The sequence below is a fragment of the Oryzias latipes genome, chromosome 24 (assembly GCF_002234675.1).
Source record: "Oryzias latipes chromosome 24, ASM223467v1".
In the NCBI taxonomy this organism is placed as follows: Eukaryota; Metazoa; Chordata; class Actinopteri; order Beloniformes; family Adrianichthyidae; genus Oryzias; species Oryzias latipes.
The window spans coordinates 13505439-13532451 of NC_019882.2; the positions used below are offsets into that span (position 1 = coordinate 13505439).

The 27013-nt window shown below is 38.6% G+C and overlaps 1 protein-coding gene across 1 annotated transcript; it reads right to left on the reverse strand.

The window, feature by feature from the left end:
- Positions 1 to 22: 22 nt before the first annotated feature.
- On the reverse strand, positions 23 to 24276 carry LOC101160779 (proenkephalin-A). Its single transcript, XM_004083817.3, has 3 exons — positions 24096 to 24276; positions 12581 to 12830; positions 23 to 2777 (listed from the first exon to the last, which is right to left on the reverse strand). Exons 2-3 carry the CDS (start codon positions 12716 to 12718, stop codon positions 2157 to 2159), a joined length of 759 nt encoding a protein of 252 aa, XP_004083865.1. The 5' UTR covers positions 12719 to 12830; positions 24096 to 24276; the 3' UTR covers positions 23 to 2156.
- Between the last annotated feature and the right edge of the window lie 2737 nt (positions 24277 to 27013).

Genomic DNA, 27013 nt, shown 5'->3' on the forward strand with positions numbered 1-27013 from the left:
TTCTGCAAGACAGTGGACGACAGGAGTAGCAAACTATTTTATTACATATTTTTTATACATATTTCATATAAGTAAACAGGAAAACGTCAAAATATGTGGCAGGAAACAAACACTGCACTCACGACATACATGTTTTTGCGTGGAGTTTGACAGAGAAACACATGCACGCTTTGCACACTCAGCTGCACAGTCATAAGCATAAACTATATTAACTGTTAATCCAAAACTAGTTAATACTATTAAGAGGCAAAACAATGATTTTCTCTTGTTTTTTTTTTTATCCTTCTACCAAAAATGTGCAGCTTGCCTCGAGCCTCTTCTGTTCAGTGGTGCATCATGGTGATGGATTTGAAGCCGTTAGACCTATTTTCATATTTAATAGTACAAGATTAATGGCCCAAGCAGCTTCAGCTGCTTCCATTTTAGAGTAAATGCTTTCCTTAATACAAAAATACAATTTTATTTGTCCTTGTAAACTTCTTTATTTTATAAAGTAACCAAGTTTCTGAGATTTAGTTCTAAGCAATTATTTAAATTTTTTTAATAATTCCTAACTTTTGCAGCATTTTATTTAATTTATATATATTTGTATTGCGACAGCTATTTTTTTTACAAATGTATTTTTGTTAGTAGGACTGCATTCAGCTTCACTGCATGACCTGCAGTTCTGCTCCTTATACAGCAGAGGGCGCTGTTGCCCCGCCTTCGTGAGTGCTGGGGCGTCTTGCCAACCTGCTGTTCAATCTCCACGAAACTCATCACCCGGAAGGTTTGCGTGACAAACAAAACACACCACATTTTGAGCACAAATGAGGATAAAGAAGCATGTTTTTGGGGTAGCGCCAGCAAACGAGTAAGTCCAGTAAAGCAATTGTATCTCTATTGTATTTAGTAAATTAAACCTTTTAAGCAGTAAATTGGATTCTTAAAGCAATAACGAGGAGTTTGTGCTTCAGCAGTCCCACTGTCCGAACATGTTCACATCTTATTGAACCATCACACAGACATAACTTCCAATTTAATTACTTGTTTCCACTTTGACACGAAGGGAAACTTAGGTTCGGATAAAGAAATGCAATTTAATGACTAAATTAATTGAGATTTCATTTTTTACAAAATGCTTTTTGTGATTATCAAGAAACCCTGGAATTACATTAAAAATAACAACAAATTGTTTCCTTAATTTATAATTTGTGCCTCGAATCACTATTTTGTGAGCACAGATTACCATTTTGTAAACTCATATTAGAAATTCTAGCACAAATTAGTGGCTTGTTGTGCCCTCTAATAATTTATTGGCACAACAAGCTGGAAAATTACTTGGTCAGTAATACAATTAATAGATTAAACGCATAAATTATTTTACAATTACCAATTAAATTACCAATTTGTGGTCACAGATTTGCATTTTGTGTGCACAAATTGGTATTTGTGGGCACAAATTAGTTATTTGTGTGCTCAAAATACCATTTTGTAATGACAAATTAGCATTTTTTGCACCCAAAATTGTCGTTTGTGCAAACAAATAGTTTTATTTGTAGCACAGTTTAGTAGTAATTGATGTTACCAAAATAAAAATGTGTATGCACAAGACTTTTGTGCTCACAAAATGCTAATAAAATGCTAATTTGTGTGCACAAAATACTAAATTGTGACCAGAAAACACTAGTTTGGGGCCAAAAATTATTAATTTGAGGTTCCGTTTTTTAATGCCATGTCCAGGGGGCTTCATAGATTATATAAATCTGTGCGTTTGGGCATTCCCGTCCAATCCATCCCTTAATGTTGAAAAACACTTGCATCCCATCAGCGCAGGTATGAAAGAGCCTTCAATAAGAAGTCAAGGATCTGGGAAAACATCAGCCAACCAGTTGTCCAAACTCAGAATGGCCCCTTTTATTTTACTGACACACAAAAATATATTCCATTTGCACTTCTCTAATTCTTTTATTTCACAGTATGGCATGTGTAAGAAGAAGGACATCACGGTCAAAACATTTTAGTTACTCAGAGACACGGAGAGAGGTGCAGAGAGATGGAGTCTGCTCTGATCACGATGCTGACATCACAGGTCCAACTCAAAGGTGCTGCTGAAAAATTAAATGGTTGGCAGGTTGAGGTAACGGGAGGGGATCCGGTGACAACAGCAGACAGACTTAGAGTTTGTTTTGCCTCCATGCCCGATTCATGGAGGCGTTGAACCGGCCGCTGCGGCTGCTCCTCATGCCCAAGTACTGCCTCAGCAGCTGGTTCACCCGCTTCTGGCTGTTCCATTTGCGGGCAGACTTCCGGACACCTATGAAGCCCCCGTAGCGCTTTTGTAGAGGCCTCATGGGGGACCCGATCAACTTCCTGTATCCATGGCGCCCCCTCTGAAAGCCGCCAAAGCGTTTAGATAAGGAGACGACCTGTAAACTGTCGTTATCTTCATCCATCTCTGATTGGCCCTTCACATCCCTGTCATCCCTCTGCGTCTCCTCTTTGCCCTCCAGGCGGGGATCCAGGCTCTGCACCTCCTCCGAGGATTCCTGCAGGGATGAGTCATACTGGACACTGCGCAGGTCCGCGTCGTCCAGATCCTGATCCTGAAAACGGTCTGCGGGCTGCAGCAGTTCACTGTCAGAGTTCAGGTCTTCGGAGGTCAGCTTCAGCTGCTCCCCTCCCCTCTTCAAAAAAGCGCCTCCCTCTTGAAGTGTTTCCTGGTGCTTCAAGGCACGTTTACACACTTCCCATGTGAGGGAGGAGGAAGCATGACCTTCACACTCCAGCAGACACACCTGCAGGGACAAAGTAGGAGTCGAGTTGTAAAAGCGCACGTTTCAAGGACAGGAAACTGTGGAGAAAGTGTATTTAAAATTGGGTCCAGAATGTGTTTTTTTTTTTTGAAAAATGTGTGAAGGTTTTGTGGCAGCTGACAGATAAAGTCTGCAGCTGAGATACAAATACAGGAAAAGCTAACTTAAAGTCCCACTCCAATCCTATTTTGATTTGTTTTCAAAGTGTTCCCGGTGGTCTCTTAATCATGATTGTGCAGTAGTAGGCAGGACTGTTAGCACGAAGTGAACCTGCCACTACTTCCCATCATCCAACTTTTTACTGCTTACAGTCCCTCACATCTTCACCCAAATAATAGCGGTGCATCAAATATGGTGAGTGATATTGGAGCTATAGTTGTAGTTTTGATTCAGATGCAGCTCAGACGAGGAAAACAAAGGCGTACATGAATCTAGTCATACAAGTGGATGCGCCAGAATGGAGCGGAGCAGGAAGCTTGTGGCCTGATGATTGTAGTTTCTACGTCTTCTATGACATTTTAACACGTGTTTCTGATTCACAACAATTTAAATAAGTGAAAAATTTAGAAATGCAATTTTAAGCTTATTTTCTTTATATCTGTCCACCATCATGGTTTTCTTCATACTTATCAGACCGTAGTCAATTTATCTATATTAAACCTCATATGTCAAACACCTTCACACTCTCTGCTGGTATTCCCCAGGGCTCAGTCCTAGGTCCCCTTCTCTTCATCATTTACATCCTCCCTCTTGGTTCTCTCTTCCATAAACACAACATTAATTTCCATTGCTATGCGGACGACACCCAGCTCTACATTTCTACGAAACCCTCCTCATCACTTCCTCCTTCCTCCCTTACCCTCTGTCTGCAAGAAATCCATTCCTGGTTCTCTTCAAATTTTCTGCAACTCAACAGTTCCAAAACTGAAGTCCTCCTTGTAGGCACTCCATCCACTATTTCCAAATCCAATAGCTTCTCCATCTCTGTCAATGACTTCTCTGTTCTTCCCTCCCCCCAGGTAAAGAGTCTGGGTGTCATCCTCGACAGCTCACTTTCGTTCCAATCTCATATTAATAACATCACCCGTTCTGCTTACTTTCATCTTCGCAATATATCTCGTCTCCGCCCTTCTCTCACACCTCATACAACTGCTGTACTTGTTCATAGTCTTGTCACTTCTCGGATCGATTATTGTAATTCCCTCCTGTTTGGTTTGCCCAATAAAACACTCAAAAAATTGCAGCTTCTTCAAAATTCTGCAGCCCGCATCATCACCAGGACCCCGTTATCACACCACATCACACCAGTTCTCCAAAACTTACACTGGCTTCCCATAAAACAAAGGGTTAGTTTCAAGATTCTCCTCATCACCTTCAAAGCACTCCATAACCTGGCTCCACCCTACATTTCTGACCTTCTTCACATTTCCATTCCCTCCCGATCTCTCCGTTCCACTTCCTCTCTCCAACTCCATGTCCCACCTGCCCGTCTTGCCACCATGGGGGGCAGAGCTTTCAGTCGCTCTGCCCCTCAGCTGTGGAATTCTCTTCCTCCAGATTTACGGAACACCGACACACTGCCACTATTCAAATCCAAACTCAAGACCCATCTCTTCAAACAATCATACAGTTAATCCATTCAGTTATCGCAACCTCATTTGTCTGTTTGTCTGTTTTTCTATCCTATAATTTATAATGTATCTATCTTAAATGTTTTTATTTATTATTTTTTTTTACTATGTCTTTATGTTTACTCATGTTTTACTCTGATAATTTCTTATTGACGTTTTATTCTGTTTTTCTTATTTTAACCTTGTACAGCGACCTTGGGTGACCTGAAAGGCGCTTGAAATAAAATTTATTATTATTATTATTATCATCAGAGAAACAAAAAATGTCAAAAACACCTAAAACAAATTTTTCTTCAGAGTGGGCCATTAACCCTTGTGCTATCCTAGGCACTTCAACATTGGGAGTTGGGTCATCTAGACCCACTAGACAGTGATTTGTGATCTTCACTAGTGTCCAAGGATTACATGAAATCTGTCCACCTTTATCCACCTTTGTCATGGTAGGAATAACACGTCAATGTAAGGGTGGGGTCATCTAAGATAGCACAAGGGTTAAAGCTAACAAATGGTAATTAATCCATTTCGAAATCTTCATTTTACCAATACCTGAGGGTGAGTATCACTGTTAAATCCTCAATTCCATTTTATTCAGATTCACAAAATTGTTATTTGATGTTATTTAGGAGCTGCAGTTAATTTCAAAGTTTGAATTTCTATTTTAAAAAACAAATTTGTTTGGTCATGAAAGAGTTTAAAAAAAACCAGTGATCTTCATGGAGCAAATAAGAAGTTATGAAGAGAGTCTAACGATGTAAGTTTACAAATTAAAATGCCTTTTATGATTATGGGCATGAAAAAAACATTAAATTTGTTTTTTTATTACATTAATAATTATCATTAGTATTTTTTAAGCTCAAGTTTGCTCTTTGTGGGCCCATTTTATGCACACAAAGAGGTATTTTGTGGACACAAGTTATTATTTTGTACAAAATTTAGTATTAGTAAAGCCAATAAATGAAGACTCATCTGCAGACTTTTTAACCAATGACTTTGTTGAAATAACAACATATCACAATATTATTTTCTGTGTCAACCATAAATTATGTAGTCTCTAATACACAACCTTAGGAGAAAAAGGTTTAAACCAACTCAGTGGCCTTGTGGTAGAGTGTCTACTCTGAGACTGGTGGGTTGTGAGTTCAAATCCGCAGTCAAGTCATACTAAAGACTCTAATAAATGGGACCCAATGCCGTTCTCTGTTTGAAACAGCATTAAGGGGTTGGATTGGGGGATAAAAATACCAAATAGTTTCCAAGTGTGGATGTGTGTATAGATCACTGCTTCCCTTGTGGGATAGGTAGAAAACCAAATTTCACTAATTGAAAAAGCAATGACAGTCCATCCCCTAAATTGTGTATTTCTTGTCAAAGTACCATTATCATTCTATATTTAAGATGTTACAAGGTGACATTTCACTCAAATTAAATGTCTTAGTTTTAGAAAATGCATACTACCGTAATTACAGTACATCATCAAATTGGCAGAAAAGTATGTGAAATCAATAGAAAGACTTAAAGATTGATGATTATAAAGCATTAATATGTTTGGAATTAAACCAGGAATTGTGTCTAAATGTACCAAAAAATGTCCCAACTTGGCAAATTTTCTCAGTTTTAGTGTAATAAATAATCCAAGTGTGCTATTCTTTATTTTCCCACCAATAAGCTGTAATCAAAGGCTAATTTTGTAGCTCAATAGCAAGTTCATGATATTTATAATGCACAATATTTGCTCAGGAGGAAAAAAACGCTGAAGCAATGCTAAAGACAGACAGCGTGACATCCTGGCAGATCCGGAGCTCAGGACAGGAAACAGTCCTTTAACTCAGACGGATTTTGTGTCATAAGAGTTAATGGGTCTTGTTCCTGCTGCGTTCAGCAGGCATGGAAACTTGTACGGCCATATGAAATGTCTATCATTTGACAAATGTGACATCTGCGACTGCGGAATGATTGTCAGCGCCAAATTGGAAGACATTACAAAGCAGTGTGAAGGACAGCAGGTAATTGATGTCATTTGCCGATAACTGACTCCCCAAGACCCAAGGTGATGATTTTGCTCTTAAAATGATAATGTCTTGAAAATGATTTTTCTTTTTGCTAGGAGTTAAGTTGTCCATTTTTTAAATGACTTTTCTTTCTTGTTATCAACACTTTGACAGCTGTCTTGATGCCCAAAGACTCCTGATGGATCAAAACTGTACCAGGGGAAGGAGAAGGACATGTGGCAGCCTCTGAAGAACACTTTTGATTTCAATGAGAGTATAAAAAATAATTTAAAGATAGTTCATTTGGGGAATTTTCTTTAGAAAAAACAAAACTCTTTCTTATCAATTAGAATTTCTATGAAACCCATAAAAACTTGTAAGAATAGTCCAAAAGTCTGTTATTTCTGTGAAAAGCTTGTCTGGAAATGAGTTAGAGATTCATGCATCCTTATCCCTGCCCTCCTCCCTGTTCTTCAAGATCTCTGAGTTAAATTTCACTTTAAGCTTCGCAGCAAATCCCATTTACTTTAGTCGTTGAATCGCGCTCAAATGAGATAAACGGTACTGTTATCAGGGAAAACCTGCTCACATCAAAGGAACCAGGGCAGAGGGAGTTCCGTTGTGAATCTATCAGCGGAAATTAATTATCCATCCTAAATGAAATGAGCACACCAGGGAATCCTCCACGTCAGATCGATTCAGCCATCTGAAGGGTTTTATGAGATGATTGTGTATGCGTTTATGTTTGAGACAGAATGAAGGGGTTGTGGAAATATTATATGAATATATTTATGAAGGGAGTTTCAAAGATTGTTGGATGGAGGGGCTTGGATAGCTTGACTTTAGTGTTTTTTTAGTGTGTTTGGAGGCAAAACGCTGCTTTTAGTTGGTTAAGATAAAAGCTTCACACCATTTTACAGCTTAGAAGCCAAAAAAAAGGACAGATCTTACAAAAAAAAAACACTTTATCCTTCGGGAAAAAATACTTGTTTTTCATTCTGCTGAAACAAGACTCACATTTTTTTGGAAAATGTTTTCTGCACATCCTCAATGGTTCCGTTGAAATTAAATGGCTCCAAACCATAACACTACCACCTCCAAGCTCCATGTTTATTGTTGATTTTTATTCGGAATATGGATTACTGACGTCTGCACTGAACTGACCTCATTCGGTTGGAGCCAGAAGTAAGGCCTTTTCTATGGGTAGTGTCACACTCACTCTGTCCAGCCCAGTCTACTTTGCAGGAACAAATTAACATTATGTGCGCACAACATGATATTTTTCAGGCACACATTAGCAGTTGTGTGCAAAAATGAGCACATTGTGCACACAACTTAGCTTTTTCTGTGCACAAACTAGCTTTTTGTGCACAAATTAGTATTTTGTGGGCATGAATTAATATTTTGTGCACACAAATTAATATTTTGCAGGAACAAATTAAAGTTTTGTGTGGACAACTTATTTTTTTTCCGGCAGAAAGTAACATTTTGTGTACAGAAACTTAGGTTTTCGCTGGAACACAATATTAGTTTGTGGAAATTAGTTTGTTTATTTGAATGTTTTGTAAAGGTCTACTGTAGTTTCACTGGCAGATCTTTCCACCCATAAAAATATATGAGTATTATGATACATGATAGTTTTTCCAGTACAGTTAGGCTTTCATCGTGGTTTATGGAAGTCAGCCAATTTTTTACAATTAAAAGACTTTTTTGTGGTGTTTACATTTCTAAAGATAGCAACTTCATGCTTTTTGCCTCACTCTGTCAGTAAAAGTTGTTGCATTTCAAACAGAAGTCAGTCCCCCAAACCTTGTTTTTAATTAATTAATAAATCATCTTATGATTTTAGCCCCAGTGTTTCTTGAGGGGATCTTTTCCTCCAGGGCTTGCCGGCTTGGTCAGCGGTTGTTGCTGCAGTTGTTGCCCTTGCTGGGGCAGCTGGGGTCTAATTTTACAGCTTTCTCTACAGGCTGTGAGGGGGACCCCGGTGTTGTCCCGGTCTGGGTGGGCACTGTGGCGATGTTCCGTTGGCCGGGCTGGCTCCTGGTATGAAAGGATTCCCAGATACTGTTTCCTCACAGCAGAGCCGAGCCATACTTGTTTGTTTGTTTATTTATTTATTTATTTATTTTACAGTTACATAGTCATAATTCATTGTACGTGGGAGCCATGGGTCATGTGGGTTGGGGTTTTTATTGTAATGTTGTGTGTTTACTGTTTTTAGTGTTAAAGCGCTTCGAGCTGCACAAAGTGCATGAGAAGCGCTATTTTATAAATAAAGTTTGATTTGATTTGATTTTAAAATTTAGCAAGCGGAAGTGAATATTTTATAAGGCAAGCCTTTTTTTCCCCCTCCAAGCCAAATTTATTAATTTAAACGCTGTGTTTTGTTTTACAGATGTCATCGTCATGGAAATGGTCTGAACCATTTAAGTGTGAAAAACTTAACAAAACAATGACTACGTCTTTTTTTTTAGCTTCATGTTATTCACAATCCATACCATAAACTTTTGACTCACCATATCCTTAGACAGCCATGATTCAGAATATTAGAAAAAAAGTTTGCAGTATTTTAAGATGTCTCAATATATATATATATTTTTATGAAATTAGTGCAGGAGAACTCACACACCAGAGGTCCAAGTTAAGATATCAAGAAGTCACATTTGTGCAGAAGGCCAAACAGTACAGAGCTGCTAAAGTCAGCATGTAGAAGCTGCTCAGACTGTGTAATTACGAGTCTCATCCAGGATAATTGGAACAAATGTAAACAAAAGCTGGCATTTAACTTGCAGCAACGTTATGTAATGAATGGAGTTGGAGGACGGATGGAGGCTCCTCTGTCAGTGTGTGCACAGCGTATCCCGGAGCTCGGACGCACGCTCCAGTGTGGAGGTGTGTGCATTAATAAATCAATGGGTCCTGACATTCTAACAAACAACAGCGGCCTCACACAGTCTGGAGTGGCAAACAATGGAATTGCTCAGTGGGTTCCATCTGGGGCTCAATGGAAAGGCGGCTAACACAATGAACAGCTGATAAAATGTGTCAGTCACCACTGCAAACCCGAGCTGGTGATACTGAGGAGCAGTCAATTACAGAGTTCCATTACAACTCCCAAAAAGGTCCCAGCTGTCTTTCCCTGCATCATTATCAGCTAAATTAGCCATTCTGCTGCTATTCATGGACGCCCACAGACTATTTTTTGCCCGCTGATGTGTCTTGGACTGCTTGGAAATGAGACTGTGTGGAAGTTTGGTTTGAGTAGAAAAGGATGCATGTTGGTCACGAAGCACAGGCCTGTTGCTGTTGATTCATACATATGCAAACATCCCGTGCAGCTCTGTACCTACAAAATAATAATACAAAGATGGGCAGAGTTGTCCCATTATGTAAAAAGTGCAATTTCTGAGGACCATATTGTCACATATTGTAGGTTTGTTGGACAAATGTGTCTGCCTGACAGAAATGTATTAAAACTGCAAAAAAAAACAACACAGAAATACTGGTAGAATAACAGCAACATGAGTGGTTGTCATTTTTCTTTTGTTAAAAATCTGCAATTGTTGCTTTTCTTCATTGTTTTTGCTGTGACAGACATGTGCGACCCCACACAAACCTTCCATACATGTTACATATGAGCTCAGTCATGCGTGAAATGTGAAGCAATGAACAAATTGATAACATCTGATGGGAAAACTACGGTGGCCCTGAAGTGCACACAAACAAATCTCTTAAAAACAATACGTAAAAACGTACCAGAAAAGGTAGGAACTATGGGGCATTGCTGATTGGATGATGACGTTTGTCCATCATTTCAACCGAAGGTTATTTAGCCTAAAGTGGTACGGGGTATGCTCCATACTAACCAAAAAACCTTTATAGGTATGAGGAAATTGAACAGGCATTGAAAAAACTCAAACGTCAAAAATCAAACGTCTTCATCCAATCAGCGATGCTTCATAGTTCCTACCTGTTCCGGTAAGTTGTTGTGTTTTCCGAAGCGTTTCATTCTTATTTTGTTTCATTTTTTTGGAATTGTGTTTTGGTTTCTAGAATTTTTATTTGATTTTTAAAATGTAGTGCTTTTTGTGTTATTTGTTTTGCTGTTTTAATTTTGATCTTTAATATGTTTTTGCATTGAGTGATTTGTTGATGTGATTCACACTTTAGGGGCACCATAGAAAACTATTTTGAACAATGAAGTTATGGCTAATATACATGATCCAAATAGTTTGGCTTTCAATACAAAGATTTTGCACAGTGGAAAAATCCTTGATGTTGCATTCTGACTTATCCTCCTTTCATTCACTCATCCTCTAAACCTGCCTATTCGTATTAGGGTTCATGGGGTTGCTGGAGCCATTTCCTAGCAACTGTTGGGTGAGGGGAGGGGAAAACCCTGAACAGTTTGACAGTTCATTGCACCAGAGACAGATGACAACATAAACACCTAAGGGACAATTTATGCATCACCAATTAACCCATAGCTATATTCACACCGTCCTCTGCAATGCACTTTCAAGCAGCCACTTCCAATGAAAAGTCTATGGGTGTATTCAGACTGGAAAATTCAGTTGCTCCCAACCGAGTCTGTTTAACTTGCAAAGATGTGCTACTACTAAACCGTAGAAGAAGAAAAAAAGAAAGAAGGCAAAGCCCCTCCCCGCATGTCCACTGTGAACAGCATGGGCTAAAAGTCCATGCATTAGTGCATTCTTGAATACGCATCACATGCCATGTGTGTCTGTGGCTTCAAAAGGACTGCAGGGAGCTGCGATGCCTGGAGAAACCTCACACAAGCACAATAATGGATCCAGGAGGGATTTGAACCAGGGCTTTCCTTTTGCTTTATAAAAGGGAATCTTGAATTTCTGCCAACTCTCCCAGAGCAGGAAGTTCATATAAAATCAGACAAGCAAATAAAGGTTTCCAGATATTTTAAATTGACAAGACTCATAACTTTTTTAGGGCTAGCAAAAGCTAACGAGCCAACTTAGTTGCAAAGGTTGATGTAAAAATGATAACAGAAATGGGTTGTAACTGATTTTAGTGACATGTGCTACAAAGAGATCTCTAAATCTGCAAAGATTTGAATTTAGCTTAATTTCACAGAGGAGCAGTGCAGCAGAGGAGCCTCCTTACAACATTTAGTGTTTTAATAATTAAGATGCTTAAATAAATCAGTCACAGTGAATTAATTTCAGTGCAAACAGAGATCCCACAGCGTTTCCTGCAATGCTACAGAAACATTTTGATTAAACCTATAATATTTTTACTCCTAAATTGCATAAAATGAAAAAACCCAGAAAATAACGAATGTGCATGTCAACTGTTCAATGTGAAAAAGTAAAAAGGGCATCACCTTTTTGTTGTTTTCTAATTTTTATTCTAGTTTCAGAAAATGTTAGAAGTTACACATTTTTAAAAGGGACTTTACGGTTATTTATTGTCATTGAATTACACAAAAACCTTTTTTTTAACAACTACAGCCTACTATTCTGCATGCCAACCCCTAATATAATTATTGTCTTTGGAAATTATAGTTTGGATGTATGAGTAATTTAAACCCTGTAGTATCATGTTTGTATTAGATGAATTACTAAAATCTCAGTTTAGTACATTTTGATTCAAAATTATTTTTAGCACCCAGTTTTAGTCAATTAACAACATATATTAGACATCTTAGTGCCTGAAAGCTTTTTTTTAAATATCTCTTTAAAAAAGAATGCTGCATGCTGAGTATTTCAAAATAAAGTTAAGAATGCTTTCTATTTTAAAAAAAAATATTTTGTCTTCTAAAGAAGTCTTTTTTTTTCTCATCTCAGAGACTGAAAGCTAACTCTAAGAAAAATCAAATCAAAGAAAGTTTTATTCTCTAAGAGCATGTTGCTTTTTTCACAATGAATTTAAGAATGCTTTATTTTTGTAATACGTCTTTTAAAAAAGTTATTTTTTCTTATTTCAGTGACTGAAAGCTGACACAAAAATACAAAATTATTGCTTAAAAGCATGTAGAGTTTTTCAAAATAAAGGACTGCTTACTATATTTTTTTTAAATATTTCTTCCAAAAAAGCTTTTTTTCTGATTTTATTGCAAAGAAGGGGAGAAAACAAAAAAGAGGAACCGATTAAATATGTGAGCTAGAATAGTTAAAGTACTTACAATGGTATTGAAGGCTTGTTGCAGCTGATGCTGCTGCAGGAGGAGACCACAGGCCACACATTCCCCCTGACAGTCACAATGTCCAGGGCTGAAGAGGCATGCCAGCAGAACCACCAGGCACCACAGAGGGATCTTCATCGCTCAGCACGCCTGGAAAAGTAGGTACAAACCGGAGCCCAGCAGGTCTCTGAACAGGGATTCACCAGCCGGAGAGTCTTGTGATGTTCTGGCTATAATACGTGGCTCCAGCCTATGGGGACACAGCAGACGGAGAGACAACACAAAACTGCATCAATCCGAATTTATAGAGATGATTAAGTGGTTTTTGTGTGGCCAGTCAAACTGTTGGAAATGGAAAAGTGGTCAGCCAGGACATGAACAGAGTGGGTGGAGAGCACAACCAGAGGCAATAAATGAGCAAACAGGTATTTTCCAGAGGATACGAATCATCCTCTGCAGGCTGGAGGGTCGCTTCGCTGATTGGTTTCTTTGTAAAAGCGGAGGCTGGAGATTTGTTCTACTTTATACTGTAGAGATTACCTTAAAAGCCAGAGATGGGTTAAACCCTGCGGCGGCAACAAGTATTGTTGCACCACCATTTTTTCTCCAGGTGTCATAAAAGCAGAACATGGTTTTAAAACAAAATGAGGCCTCCGAATTTAGATGTTAGATTAGAGTTCTGGATGCAGATATTTGCTGGAGGAGGACAGACTGAAGAGAGTACTCTTGTTGTCTCAGACATAAATTTATGAACCAGGTGTGCGCATTTGTTACTTGACCTTCAATCTCCGGGCTGCATCGGCTCTGTCACTCACCCGCCCGAATATCCGCTAATAACACAAAGGTGACAAAGGAAAGGCACTCACATATTGCTTTCTTAGATGGTGTGCACATAACAGAAAACATAGATTGACAGAAAGAAAGATGCCCTGATTGGTAAAGAAAGCATTCTCATTGGATTTACTAAGTGTTCCCTCCCAACCTGGACAAAATTATAGATAAGAACAAAATTAAAAGCACAACTAGTGCATTTTGACACCAAAGAATGGGCTGAAAGATTTTATTTATCCTTAGGCTGGACATCTATTCTGCCCAAGGGTGTCACACACTTGATCAAGAAGTTACTTACATTGACTGTATATGAGAACTGAACCAATTGAGTCTGTTGTCACCCATAATAAATTGCTTACTTCCAGCTCCAACAAAATTAAGTAAATTCTGTCGCCATTTTTTCGCAAAACAGATGCTGTCATGTTAGAACCACAAATCGTCACTAAGCTGTTATTGGTCAGTCTTTTTGAGTCTTCATTTCTATGGTAGCCATTCTTGCCAATCAGGAGTGAGCTTGTTGGAAGTACACACCCTTTCTTTTAGAAAGCAGGCTTCAGAGAATCTGTCAATCAAGCGTTTTGAACATTGGACATGAGACCACATACTGTTTATTGAGGCACATACAAAGAGAAAGAGAGCAAAATTACATCAAATCACTTCAAGTTGCAATTTGAAAGATTCATTTTTGTCTTTTTAACTCACTCTTGACTTCAAACTTCTAAACCAGAGAAGTTGAAGGGTTGTTGCTAGTAACAAAAATCTTTCAAATAGGAAACTTGAGTGTTGTTTAGGGATGCAATGAGATGAAACCAAAGAAATGTCAGAAAACAAACGGTGGCCTACAGAGCCCGTCATGCGTGATTTCGGACACATTTATAAACATCTTAATGAGAAATCATCAGAAGAGCTGTTTGTTTTGCCTGGCTGAAGATCATTTATCATCCTGCTGACTAAGACCATTTGAAATCACCATGTTCTCCTCTAAGTGGCCCTTTCTAAGTCGAACAAATGAGTGAAGCAGCGTGGCGTGAGCGATGATGTGGGTGCCGGATGTGCCTCTGGATTACAAAGACACGGCTTTTTACGCATTTATACTATTCTTCCAGAGTCTATTAATGCGAATCAACATTTGCAGCCTCTCCAAACCTCCGTGAATGGAAAAAAGCTGAGCAATATTGAGGTTTTTGTAATTAGACAAGAGGAACCCATTTGTGTGCCTTTACATGCTCAGAGTTTTATTTGGAAATATCATCATTTATGCTTTTAGCTGAGCATGAAATGCGCAAAATTCCATAAAGACTTAAATATAGTGCATGAATCCATAAAGCCTAATATATCCTGGTAAAGCTTTAAAAGCTTTTTTTTGGGTTTGTTTTTTTAATTGTAAACTTTCTTCCACAGATTCTAAACTTAATTTTTAAAAAGTTTGGGAGACGTTTGGAGAATATTTTAGTTGTTTGACATCTGACAAAGAATGATGAATTTGTGGCCAATCAAGTTTTGAGTTGTTGGCTATGATGTGTTTAATAATACTTTGAATTACATTTCAATCTTCTGTTAAATTAGTTACTCATTTGCCATCCGTCTGCAGCAGGAAATTACATGTGCTATATTTCAGCTAAGAAAATGTTTATGGATAACCTTTAGTTCATCATCGATGTATTCATTAGGAAAAGAGAAAAAACACATCTTTGTTTAAAGGGCAGTTTTTGTGTGAGATTAAATCCACTTCGGCCTTGAAACCTCCCAGAAACGATGACAAATGTTACCAAGTTATCTCACCTCCCTCCATTGAAGTGTGAGGGTTGCAGCTGTGTCTACATCTGATAAGATCATTATTTTTATTTTTTCAAAAAGTAAGTGATATTGTGTGGTTTTCTTAAAAATGATTCAGTTCCTCTAACAACTAAAAATAATGTTTCTTTATTACCAAGGTTAACATACAGTATGGACATAATAAGCCTCATGTAATCCTAAAAGGCCTTAAAACCAGGTAAACACAAATTCAAAAATTGACGTCAACCAAAGCACAGAAGCTGTCCTTGACAATTGTCTATAAAGGGTTTGTATTAATTAAAAACAATGACATGTTATCTTGGTTTCTTATCATCGAGGAATAACTGGTCTCTTTACAGCACTTTACAGTCCAGCCGTCTGAATCTTTGTCATATTTGTGTCAGAAATGTCACTTGGTCACCATGTTGGAATGTTACTCAGAAGCTTTCTCTTCCAGTTGAGGATCATCTCCGACTTGAGTTCTCTGGTATCCAAAGAAGAACTTGAAGATGTTGTTAAGGTCTTTATTTCATCACTACTCAAACTACAATGGTCTTTTAACGAGTGTCATGGCTCTGCTGCACAAAAGCAAAAGGAGTCACTCCAGGTTTAGCAGCACTCCACTGACTCCCAGTTCATTGTAGAACTTACTTACTTTAAAGTGTTGGTTCTTACTTTTAGAACCCTTCATGGTCAGCCTCCTCACCAACATCTCTGAGCTTTTTGAAATCCGCAAATGAGCTACTCTTAAGCTACGGACACACCAGACACGTGACGCATGTTCAAGAACGCACAAAATGTTTCTTTGACCAGCCTATGGTGTTCACTCTGGGCAACCAGGGAGGGGCTTCTTCTTCTTTTTCTACTGTTTCTGGCGCATGTCCACCACCTACAGTTGGAAGAGGCTTGGCACAAAATGTCAAAGCGGTACAAATCTTGCCCCAGATTTTTTCTTTCACAGCTCTACTTCAATATATTAAAGAGGCACCAGCCACAGTGATTAATTTTTAATCAATTTTTAAATGGTCGGTACTGCCATGAATTAAAAGGGACCCTATCCAAAATCTCTACCAAAGTCCCTGACTGATCAAAGTTCAGTTTAACTTTCGATGTGCACTATATATGTAGAGCCGGAAAATGGTCATAAAAACACATGTTGCAACACGTGACTTTAAAAGTTTTGTCTGCAGAAGCGTTTATGCGAGTTCACATATACTTTTCATCGGAAGTGGTCGCTTGAATGCGCGTTGGTGCTTCAACATTTCACACCAAGCCTCATCCAGTTGTAGGTGACGGACATGTGCTACTAAACAGTAGAAGAAGAACAAGAAGAAGCCCTTCTCTGCTTCTCCAGTGTGAACACCACCCAAAAATGCGCTTTCTGAAACAAACAATAAATTGTCGACTGCTCTTTTGGAGCAGGCAGACATCTCTTGGAGATTTAAGCCCATTTTTGCTTCCTTGCAGTCCGCTGTGTTTTACTTCACACAGTACGCTGCTTTTAATTGGTCAATTTCACAGATCCATGCACCTCCCACCGGCAATTACAGAGTGTAAAGTCGTAAAGTACTCATGGATTTCGAAATATGAAGATCAATCAATTAAATTGATGAACATAAATCTATGTGATGGCATTGGTGAGAGGAGACCTTTTAATCATTGCCTCCTCCAGAGTGACCACATCTTTACACTATCTGTTCTGGATGAAGCTTAATGAACAACGCTCAATGTCGTCAGTGGAAGAAGCTGGAATGTCGTCTAATATGTTAGACGAGATAAAAAGGTCTCTGCCATATTTCAAAATGTGACAATGAAGAACAACATTAGGACTTGAATGGAAAAAGACAGTCTTTTAAGAGAACGGTGCGTCAAGACCAGGAAAATACATGCAAAGAAAATAAAAACGAGACAGACACATAGGGACCCCTGGGTTATCAACGCTTTAGCAGACTCTTTTGTGCTTTTCAGTTTCACACAGACAACTAATGGATGAGGCAGAGTGCGTCAGAGCTTTGTCATAACGGAGCAAAGGGTTTTTCTTTTTCACCACTCAAATCCATGATACCCTGATGCCCCCTCCACCCATTTATTAAAGCTGCTGATGCTAATTTTGTTTTATGAATTCCTTTTCCTGCACACAACTTTATGTAACGAAAGAAAGTGGAATTTTTTATATAGTTTCTGGTGCCCAAAAAAATGCGAAAACAGTTCAAAATTGGACTGAATCTGAAACCAAATCAACCAAAAAATGTTTGAAAAAAACATTGTCGCTTCCTTTGAATCCTTTTTCTGACTTTTCGCCGCTTCTTTGAAAGACTATTGGAACAAAACATTCTGGGCTAACAGGAGATGCGCTCTGAGAAAAAAACCAATGCATGAGAGCGGCGGCACTTTTGTTCTGATTGCATCCTCGCAGATGCATGAGAGGACCATTTTTCCGCAAAACACTTTCAAGGCCTTGGTTAACTCTAATGCAAGCTCAGTAATGTATTTGTTTTGGAAGGAACCAGGTAAAAGCACTCTTTTCTTTTTTTATAAGATCCTGCCTCTAAAAATAGAGCTGCATCTGGCTCTTCGTTAAAGTCCATTTCCTTTTTGCTTTCATGCCAGCTTTTTGTTAAGGAGGGCAAAGTTGCTTCAAATTACGTGCAACCATCTACTCTAAATGTTAGCTTTGGTGCTGTGCGTCCTCAGCCTACTGCCAGACAAATCGTGTCATCTTTGTATCCACAGGGAAAAGCCATGTCCCCGGGAGTTTCATACCCCTGCAGTGCATCATGCATTAGCCGTAGCAGTCAAGTGGCTGCTGTCAGACAGATTATGCAAATGATATGAACTGCTATAGGATACGTAAAATTGAATGCAGTTTTATGGGCAATGTTGACCAAAAATTGCCAGTGGCAACATCAGTAATGGGAATACCATTGAGAGAGGAGTGTGCACTCCATCTGTCACACTCATTGAAGTTAACCTAATCCTATTTAGGAGTTAAAATAGTTTGAGGAGCCAACCGGTACAGATGATGGTTTGTCTCCATCCACGTCAGAATATAGGCTCGGTGTCTTTTAACCCTGTAAAGCCCAAAAGACTTCACAGACAATTCAAATTTTGGGAATTAAGCTGTTGTTTTAAACCCTTTGATGAAACTTAGACATAGAATTTCTTGTATAAGATTTAGATATTATGAATCATCATATGCTGGTAAGTATTTACTGTCAACAATGTTAGTTTAATATAATAATAATAATAATAATAACATTATGCAAAAATATTTATATGATTGCTTAGGAAAAAAGCACCTTATTTACCCATTATCTCAATTTTAATACATTTTTAACATGTAACTGTAACATCAAGAGTTATGCTTTACCAATATATTCCATCTCTCAATAGAAGTAGTAAGTAAAAATATGATATGAGTTGTTATCACCATGAAGTTTTGAAAATTAGCTAAACTTTTTACAGCCAAAGGGGTTTTTGTGATTTCATGGAAGCAGCCATTTGGAAATGAGCGGGAAAAGCCCTTCTACTGCCCCTGGTGGAATGATGATGCATTACAGGGCAGAAAGCATTAACCAAGTTACATATGATGGGTTTTCGAGAAAGGTTTTAATCACGCTTATAAGATAGGGGTTTCAGAAATGTGTTTATTAAATATTATGATTTCCAAAAGCAAAAAACAGCTAAACAGAAAAATGCATGAAGCATTTAATTAAAAAGAAGTATTCTTTTGCCTTAAAGACATTAGCAAATTTAAAGCATCTTATCTAGCCGTCTCTCTTTGCACGTGTGCAGACTTGAGTTTGGAATGTTCATTTTAAGTCTTTGTCTTTATTTTTTAAGACTTGCACTTCTCATAGTTACATTGGGAATCCCATCTCACAGTCTGAAGCTTTCTAAAGAAACATCTGAACATAACGAGGCAGCAGACGCCCGGGGGGTGCCTGTCTTTATGTCTGTTTTTATCTTTTAAGACAGACAGGAAACGTGTTCTACCATATTTCTTAAAGGAAAAGTGGATCAGACCGCATTAAAACAGTCATGGAGAAGTCAAAATTATTGTAATACTGTCCTGAGACCGCAAAAAAGGGCCACTATTTTATGCTATAAAGAAGACTCTTATTCTGTAAGATTGCATAGTTTTGATTTTAAACACAGGGATAAAGAGCAAAATCTAGAAACAGACAGACAGAAAAATGACCAGCTTTGACAGCACATCAAATCGTGTCTGCTGTTCCCACCCTGACCCCACCAGTGTGACCTTAGGAGCAGAGCCCGTCTGACTTATCAACACTGGCTTAATGAGCTCTGATCGATTTCACCTACCAACCCTGAGAGAAACAGAGGAATTCAGGATAAATGAACTCAATCACATTTTAGCAGCTGCTGAAGACCTCAGAGCTTCAAAATCCTGCAGGAGTTGAAGTCAAAGTAAACACTGTGTTTGTTCTCCTGCTGTAGACGCCTTTCATTGTAACTTATATATAATTTTGGTTTTTCTAACTTGTTTAGATGACCATTTTTTAAAATCATTTGCGACTTTAGAATATATTTTTGTTAGTATTTTATAATTACATTTTAGTTTAAGGCATATTTAACTGGCCACAGCAATCCAATGAAAATGCCTTTCTTCAAGCTACAAGTGGTGCAGAGCTCCCAGAGATACCAAAACTCCCAAAACTCTCTTGATCCCTTTCTCCACCTCTTTAAAAAATCTTCTTTTCCCATCAGGTTATTTGTCCTAACTGTGTATTTTTTAAACCAGACTTTGCAACAACAAATCAGGGTTCATTAGGTGTTAAAATAAGAAATAGCATCTATCTTTCTACCTCATGGGTTTTTCTGCCTGCATGCGATGAGACGGTTTTCAAACCAATTTAATGTCCCAAGGCTAATGGATTCATTTGGTAATTGGGTTTTTTCACCTTCAAAATTAAACGGGGCCACAATTAAAAAACGTGTGCAGCTGATTTCCAATTAGTTTACAGATTGCTTTGTCTTTTAAAATAGTGAAAAATGAGATTTCATCCTTAGGAAAAAACCTTTTGCGGACTTCTGAAAACAATCTAAAATTAGAAACAAGTGATAGAAAGCTTCTGTTTTGTTATTCCACAGGCTCCAAACTAACCCCCCTCCAGTGTCTGTCCACCCTGACAGGTTTTCCCTTCATGAGACCTTCTATCTATACTATTTACACATTTGTCCACAGGAGCCTGCCTGTGCTGCGACAGATAACCAGTCAGTGATAAGAGCTCAGACAAGCACAAGCAGCAGAGATGTTGTGTTTTTATCCCAGCAGGATGGATCTGGAAACAACAAAACTCAGAAAATCCACCTAATCCGATTTGAACCACACCTGCAGCAGATTACACCATCGGACCTATTAGACGGGCCTTTTGCTGCCTTCAGGTCTCATTATTGTCACACAGATGCAGAATTGACAGGTCATAAAAAAGAAAGAAAAAATGGGAGGGGGGAGGTTATAACCTGCAGATAATTTCAAGTGTGCAACAGGGAGAGTGATGCATGTAGTCGTGATCCTCCTTATCTATGCACCTCTTAATCACTGCCTCTTATCTACATCCCCAACTCCTGCTCTGTTTTTTTTTTATCGCACATCGCTATTTAGGAGACCTCATCTAACGCAGACTGCTGAGTGCACAGATTTGAGTAGCAGGATGAACTCTTCTTTTCTCTTGCTTTCATTTAACCCCATAAAGTTAGAATGTGTGACTCCTCATATTCATATCAGCTTTTATCTCCACACCATCATATCAGAGCACATCTTTACCGCAATTTTCATCAGCTACACTAGCAGGGTTTATTTTAATTGGGGCCGTATTTGCATTTTTGAGATAGATGCTCAATTCCTCACGCTGTGAGAGTCACGCTAGCAATTGTTTAGTCCCATGCAGCTTTGCTAACAGCCACAAAAACTGATTATTAAAAAGCGGAGAAAGGACAGATGAGGGAGGAGGGGGAGCAAGACTGCAAATGATGGGTGTTTTCGTTTTGACCACTAAGTCTTTTATTCCTCCCCAAAACTTAGGTAGAATCGTCTGACTGAAGCTATCTGCTGGAAATGGAGACATCTGTCAAGGAGCGGTCAAATCAGTGGCTTGAAAATGTTGCAGAAAAAACCCGTTGAGGCAGAAACAGCTCCCACTAACAGGAAAACAAAAGGCTTTTTTTGCACAGCAATGATGCGCTCTGTTCTGCAGTGCTGCAGGCCCACCAGCTCTGACTCTATAGCAGAAAAGCTGTGGAGAGTCAAAGGCAGATGATGTGGTGTCATCATTGATCTGGTCGCTGTGTTGACACCTGCACAAATCCATTGGACATGGAGAAAGCAATCTAGCTCAAGCAGACAAGCTCCTTACCCCGACTCAGGCGACAGCAGCAATGCTGGAAAAAGTACTGAACTGCAAAATACTTGTGGGCAGGAGGTTATGATGGTATAAATGATGTCGGGCTTCATTCTGGGGTCTTGCTGTTCAGAAACATTTTTGTGCGATCAATGAAAAGGAGACAGTCCAGTTTTATCTTTTGAAGAAAAGGTGGGTAAAGGGCATGAAAGGTCTGATCTTTCTTGTCTCATGGGAATTAATAAGGCAAGTTGAGTCAAAAAAATTAACTACTGATGATAAGTGAGTGTGCACACATCGGCACACATTTGACAGTTTCACAATAAAAGGAGGAGAAACCGCAACAACGATCCTACAGGAGTAAATTCAAACAAAGACAAGTTCTTGAATTACTGTGAGAAACATCAACATTCAAAAAAGAACCACACCTCACAGCCAGTAGACCTTACTGAGCGTGTCACATGTACATGTAGGTCAAAATAAAAAAACACAATGTCTTCCATCAAAGAAGACCAGATTGGGCAAAGCACTAAGTAAGGTGGTGGAAGGGTTATGATATGGGGCTGGTTCTCCTGGACTCCTCATACTATGTTCACATTTGTCACACACTTGTGACAAACAGGGAGGGACTTCTTCTTCTTCTTTTTCTACTGTTTACTAGCAAATGTCTGCCAACTACATTTGTAAGAGGTTTGGTGTGAAATGTCAAAGAGGTACAAATCTCACGAATCTTTCTTCCGGCTTTTTTTTTTTTGGTCACAGCTCTATTCTGATATATTAAAAACTTTATCTGGGCATAAAACCACAATTAGTCATTTAGCCTCCATGATCAATTTTGAAACAGTTGACACTCCTGTAAATTAAAAGGGACACTATCCATACAATACTATCAAATCAGAGTCCCTTATTGGTCAAAGTTTGACCTGGGTTAACATTTAATGTGCATATTTAGAGCCCAAAAACGGTTGATGAAACTGGCAAAGTGATGTGTGAACGTGAGAGTTTTGAATACATGAAGCCCAAAACGCGTGTTTACATAACGCACAAAAACATTTACCTTTTATTGAAAGAGGCCGTTCGATAATGCGTGGCCAATGGAAGTGTGAATATAGCTTTAGATCAGGGGTCTGCAACCATTCAGGCTAAAAGACCCATTTGGTCCAGTTTAGTCCAACAAGAGCCAAAAAGTCCCACTTTACTGTTTAGAAAAATACAATTTATTAATGTTTTATTGGTCATTAGGTCATTTATTGATAAAATGTAGCTTTTAAAATTCTAAATAAAATATGAAGCTGTGGAATTATACTTTGTTTTTACCAAATACTTCCATGTTTATTCATCAAATATTGACAAATATTTTACCTGAAACCTCGGAAGTGAGACCTTTATGATGATCAGCAGTGAGTGTTCTTTGATGTAAAAGTAAGGGCTTTTGCAACGTCACGAATAAAATTAGTAAAAAAAGGAAAGAAGGAAGATCCGTTTAAAATCATACCAGTCAAATTTACTCATGGGTTTATAATTACTAGACAAAATTAAAATCTCTATATATATTTTCTTGCATATTATGCAAACGTATGTCAAAACTCTTGCAACTGATCATCGGTTATGAATCAGTTAAAAAATAAATTAAGCTAAAAACAATCCTTCAAGCAAACTGTGTAACTTTTACGACTAAATAGTAAATTTATAAACATAAATAAAACACTACCCCTGGCTTTTTTCTCATAAATGTTCTTTCCTTCATAAACATATTCAGCGTTGAGTCATTTATTCAACAATGGCACATTAAGCACCCGTTTTCTCCCCCTCTCTAAGAGTATCGTCTTTACTGATAATGGGAATAGATTATGCACATTCATTACCATTATCATTACAATCATCATTATTATGTGCTTAGCATAATAACTGCTTTCAGCTGACTCAATTGTCAAGCTTTGACTTTATCAAACGCCAGAACAAACTCCAGGAAACAATAAATTGAAGAAGAAAATTAAGTTTTTCTTGTCATGTTTCCATCAAACTCTAAATAAATAAAAATAAAACACATTTAGTGACTTCTGCTTTTGTTCATTTCAGTTAAAAAAATAATTTTGAGGGGGAAAAAACTAAAACACAATCTAAAAAATTTCTAAAATTGTCACATATAACTAATTAATGCTATATCAATGATTTTATTTCTACATTTTTCTTTATCTGTGATGATCCTGAACTTTCCACTCTGTTAATTAGGTAGTAATCAGGTGCATTGCGTGTGGTGCTGATGGTGACTGTGATGCCTCCAAAGCCACAGGGACACAAACAGAGTAATGGAAAAATAGATTACTCCAGGTGAAAAGGATTATGCGCACAGGCATCTCAGGGGTCAAAACGTGAAATCAGAGATCAAGCAGAGAAAGAAAAAGATGGGATGAACTCATAAAAATACATTAACAGCTCTATTTTTCTATAATTTGTGCAAGCAAGACAAACAAAAGTCTTAAATCTGATGGAAAAATCTTCTAATACAGGTGGAAACACATTAAAGGAAGTGCCTTTCTTACCTGTGAGTGTGATAGCTTAGATTCCCTCTTTATGCAGACACAGGGGAGTTGGGTGGCTCAGCTTGTATCCTTAGGCTCAGGGTCTCAACAACTAAACGCTTGCCTCCTCTGAGGCTTCTTATACACACCCTCTTCGCTCAACCCCTCCAGTGCTCTCCTCTCCCCTCCTCCCCTCTCCTAAATATTTACAACCATCCGTATCACAGAAGAGCTTTAAGAAAGAGGCGGAATCCCCCTTTTTGTTACGCACAAACCCCCGGCACAGACACACAAACCGTGGGCCTGCGATGACGTAGGAGACGTTGCCTACGCCACCATTTTCGTCCTCACCGAGCCATCTAATGGGGCCCGGAAAAAAAAACATGCATCATCTACTGTGAGACTGATCTAGAAGTTTCGTTTTGAAGCTTTCCGCAAAAGCCACAACCAAGGGCAACCAAATCTGAAGGTCAGGGACACAATGGCACCTCAAGTGACGTGCTTGAGTGAAAGTCAGCAAACAGAGAATGGAAAGGGTCGATAAATTTGTGCAGAAAAAGGTTAAAAAAAAAGCCTTTCATAACTGGTAATGATGACACACCTGCAATAATGAAATAATGATTATTGCGTAGACAGGAGGTCAGTGGACGGAGACATATGGCTTGACATTATCAATGGACGACTCCCTCTGTTGTCAGGATTTTCTGTGGGGGTTGAGTCCCAATAAACAGACGCCAAAACATAAACTGAAAATAATTGTTAACATCGAAAGCTGTATTTGTTTTATTTTGTATTTCCATTGTTCATGACTCCCAAAAAAAGAAGAACCAAAACCTCTCGTGTATGTTAAAGACTATAGAAGTTGAGGAGGACCATGTGAAAATTTTTGGACCTACCTTCTAACAAAGCTCTCTGGAGTTCCTTTCCTAAGAAAAAATCTTAAACAAAACCTACTGAATTCTGCTAAAATTGGAGCAGGGAAACACTGAAGAGTCTGACCTACAAGGAAAACTGTAACTGATTAAAAAAAAACCCATCTGTGACCTAAAGTAGAACCCAAAATGATGGAGGTCTGATTTAGGATTAGCCAGTATAGGTGAAGTGAGAAGCCGTCAGATTATGGGTTTTTAGACTACATAAGAGAACTGGACTAAGAGAGTGTGACGTTACCCACAGAAAATGACTTACTTCTGGCACCAACAAAAATAAGTCAATTCATTCGCCGTTTCTTTTGCAATAAGCGTGCCACCATCTTGGAGCCATTAAGCAATGATTGGTCCAAGTCGGTCTGAGTCAATGTTTCTAGATCACAGTCATTTACACAGACTGTATAATAGAACTGGACTGAGTTTGTGTGATGTTACCCATAGAAAATTACTTACTTCCTGCAATGAAATAAAATCAATTTAGTCACCATTTTTTTGTGATACAGACATCGCCATGTTGGAAATGGAAATCATCAGAAAGCTGTGATTTGTCCGTGTCAGTCGAGTCAACATTTCTTTGGCAAACGCTCTCACAAGGGGGAGGGAGCTTGTGGGAAAGCCACACCCCTACCACCTGAAAGCGCGCCTGGAAAAATCTGTCAAGCAAATTTTTCGAATGTTTGACATAAGACCACAGGCTTTTACTGAGGCATCTGATATCAGTTTATACCTTGAATAATTTGCAATAAATACAAAAATATAATTAAAAAAATTAGGATTATCAAAAACATGTTAAACAACGTATCAGAGCAAGAATGGCTATTCTGACTAATAGAATGACTGAGTAATAGCTGTTTATTTCTTAATAGAAGTCTATGGGGTTTTGGCTTCTTGGAGCCAGCTGGTACTTCCTGTTTGGAATGCAAAGGGGGAGTGTCACTCAATCCAGCTCTCCGTATATGGTCAATGATTTATATGCCCCGCAAAATTTGGTATCAACACCTCTACCCCTCACAGAGACGTCACCCTACCTCCCACTCAGCTGCTCTTCATTTCTAAAAATCCGTCAACTAACTACCTTTGGGAACCTGTTTTTTTTTTATCCACATCCCTGGCAATAGAAACCTTGTTATTTGAGAAAGCCAATCACATTCTAGTACATTTCCAAAAATAATCCCAGTGGTGGTGACACAAAAGGGATTATAGTGGGGTTATGATTAGTAAGGAGAATAGGTATTTCTGTCTTTGCTGTTTTACATTTGTGGAGGTAAATAAAGTCTTTTGAAGTCTTTACTCACAGTATGCCAAAGCAGGATGTATTGTTTATTCAATCAAGAGCCAAACAACCAGTTCAAGTGTTTGACATGACAAAGTGGAGCTTTCCTCTATGGCGCTCACCCATCTGGAACCAGAAAGTTTGACCAAAAGAGACATTAAATCCTGGTCATTTTTCAAAAGAACAACATTATGGCACATGATAGAAAAAAATCTGAAACCAATCTGCTCCTATTACCCGTCATCACAACCCTGATCATTCTCAAATGAAAACATTTACAGGCTATTCATACACATAGATTACATCACGTTTATGAAGACTAAGGATCAGCAGCATTCAGCTACTGGCAGAACCCTTATTCCTGATATTAATTAGGCAGCAGAGGTATTTTGTTGGTATTGAAACTCTTGAAGTGTCTCCTCATCTGGAGCTGTTGTTAGGCTGTTTCCTCTGCGTGTGAATGGTGGACCTGAACCTGCGTGAGGTCTGATAGTGATGGATGAATTGGTTCAGCAGACAGAGCCCTCGGTGCGGCAGAGATAAGGGGACCAGAGGAGCGAGCAGCCGTTCGGGGGGCCTGTCTGTCATTGATATCGTTGCAATCCGCAGTCTGTTAAGGGTGCCCAGACGCATCCCCCAGTGGTTGAAAGGCACTTATTGCCTTGATGACAGGAAAGCGGTCGCGTTTGACTCCATCTCACATCCAGTCCTTTAAGTCTGTTCACATTTGCACCCCA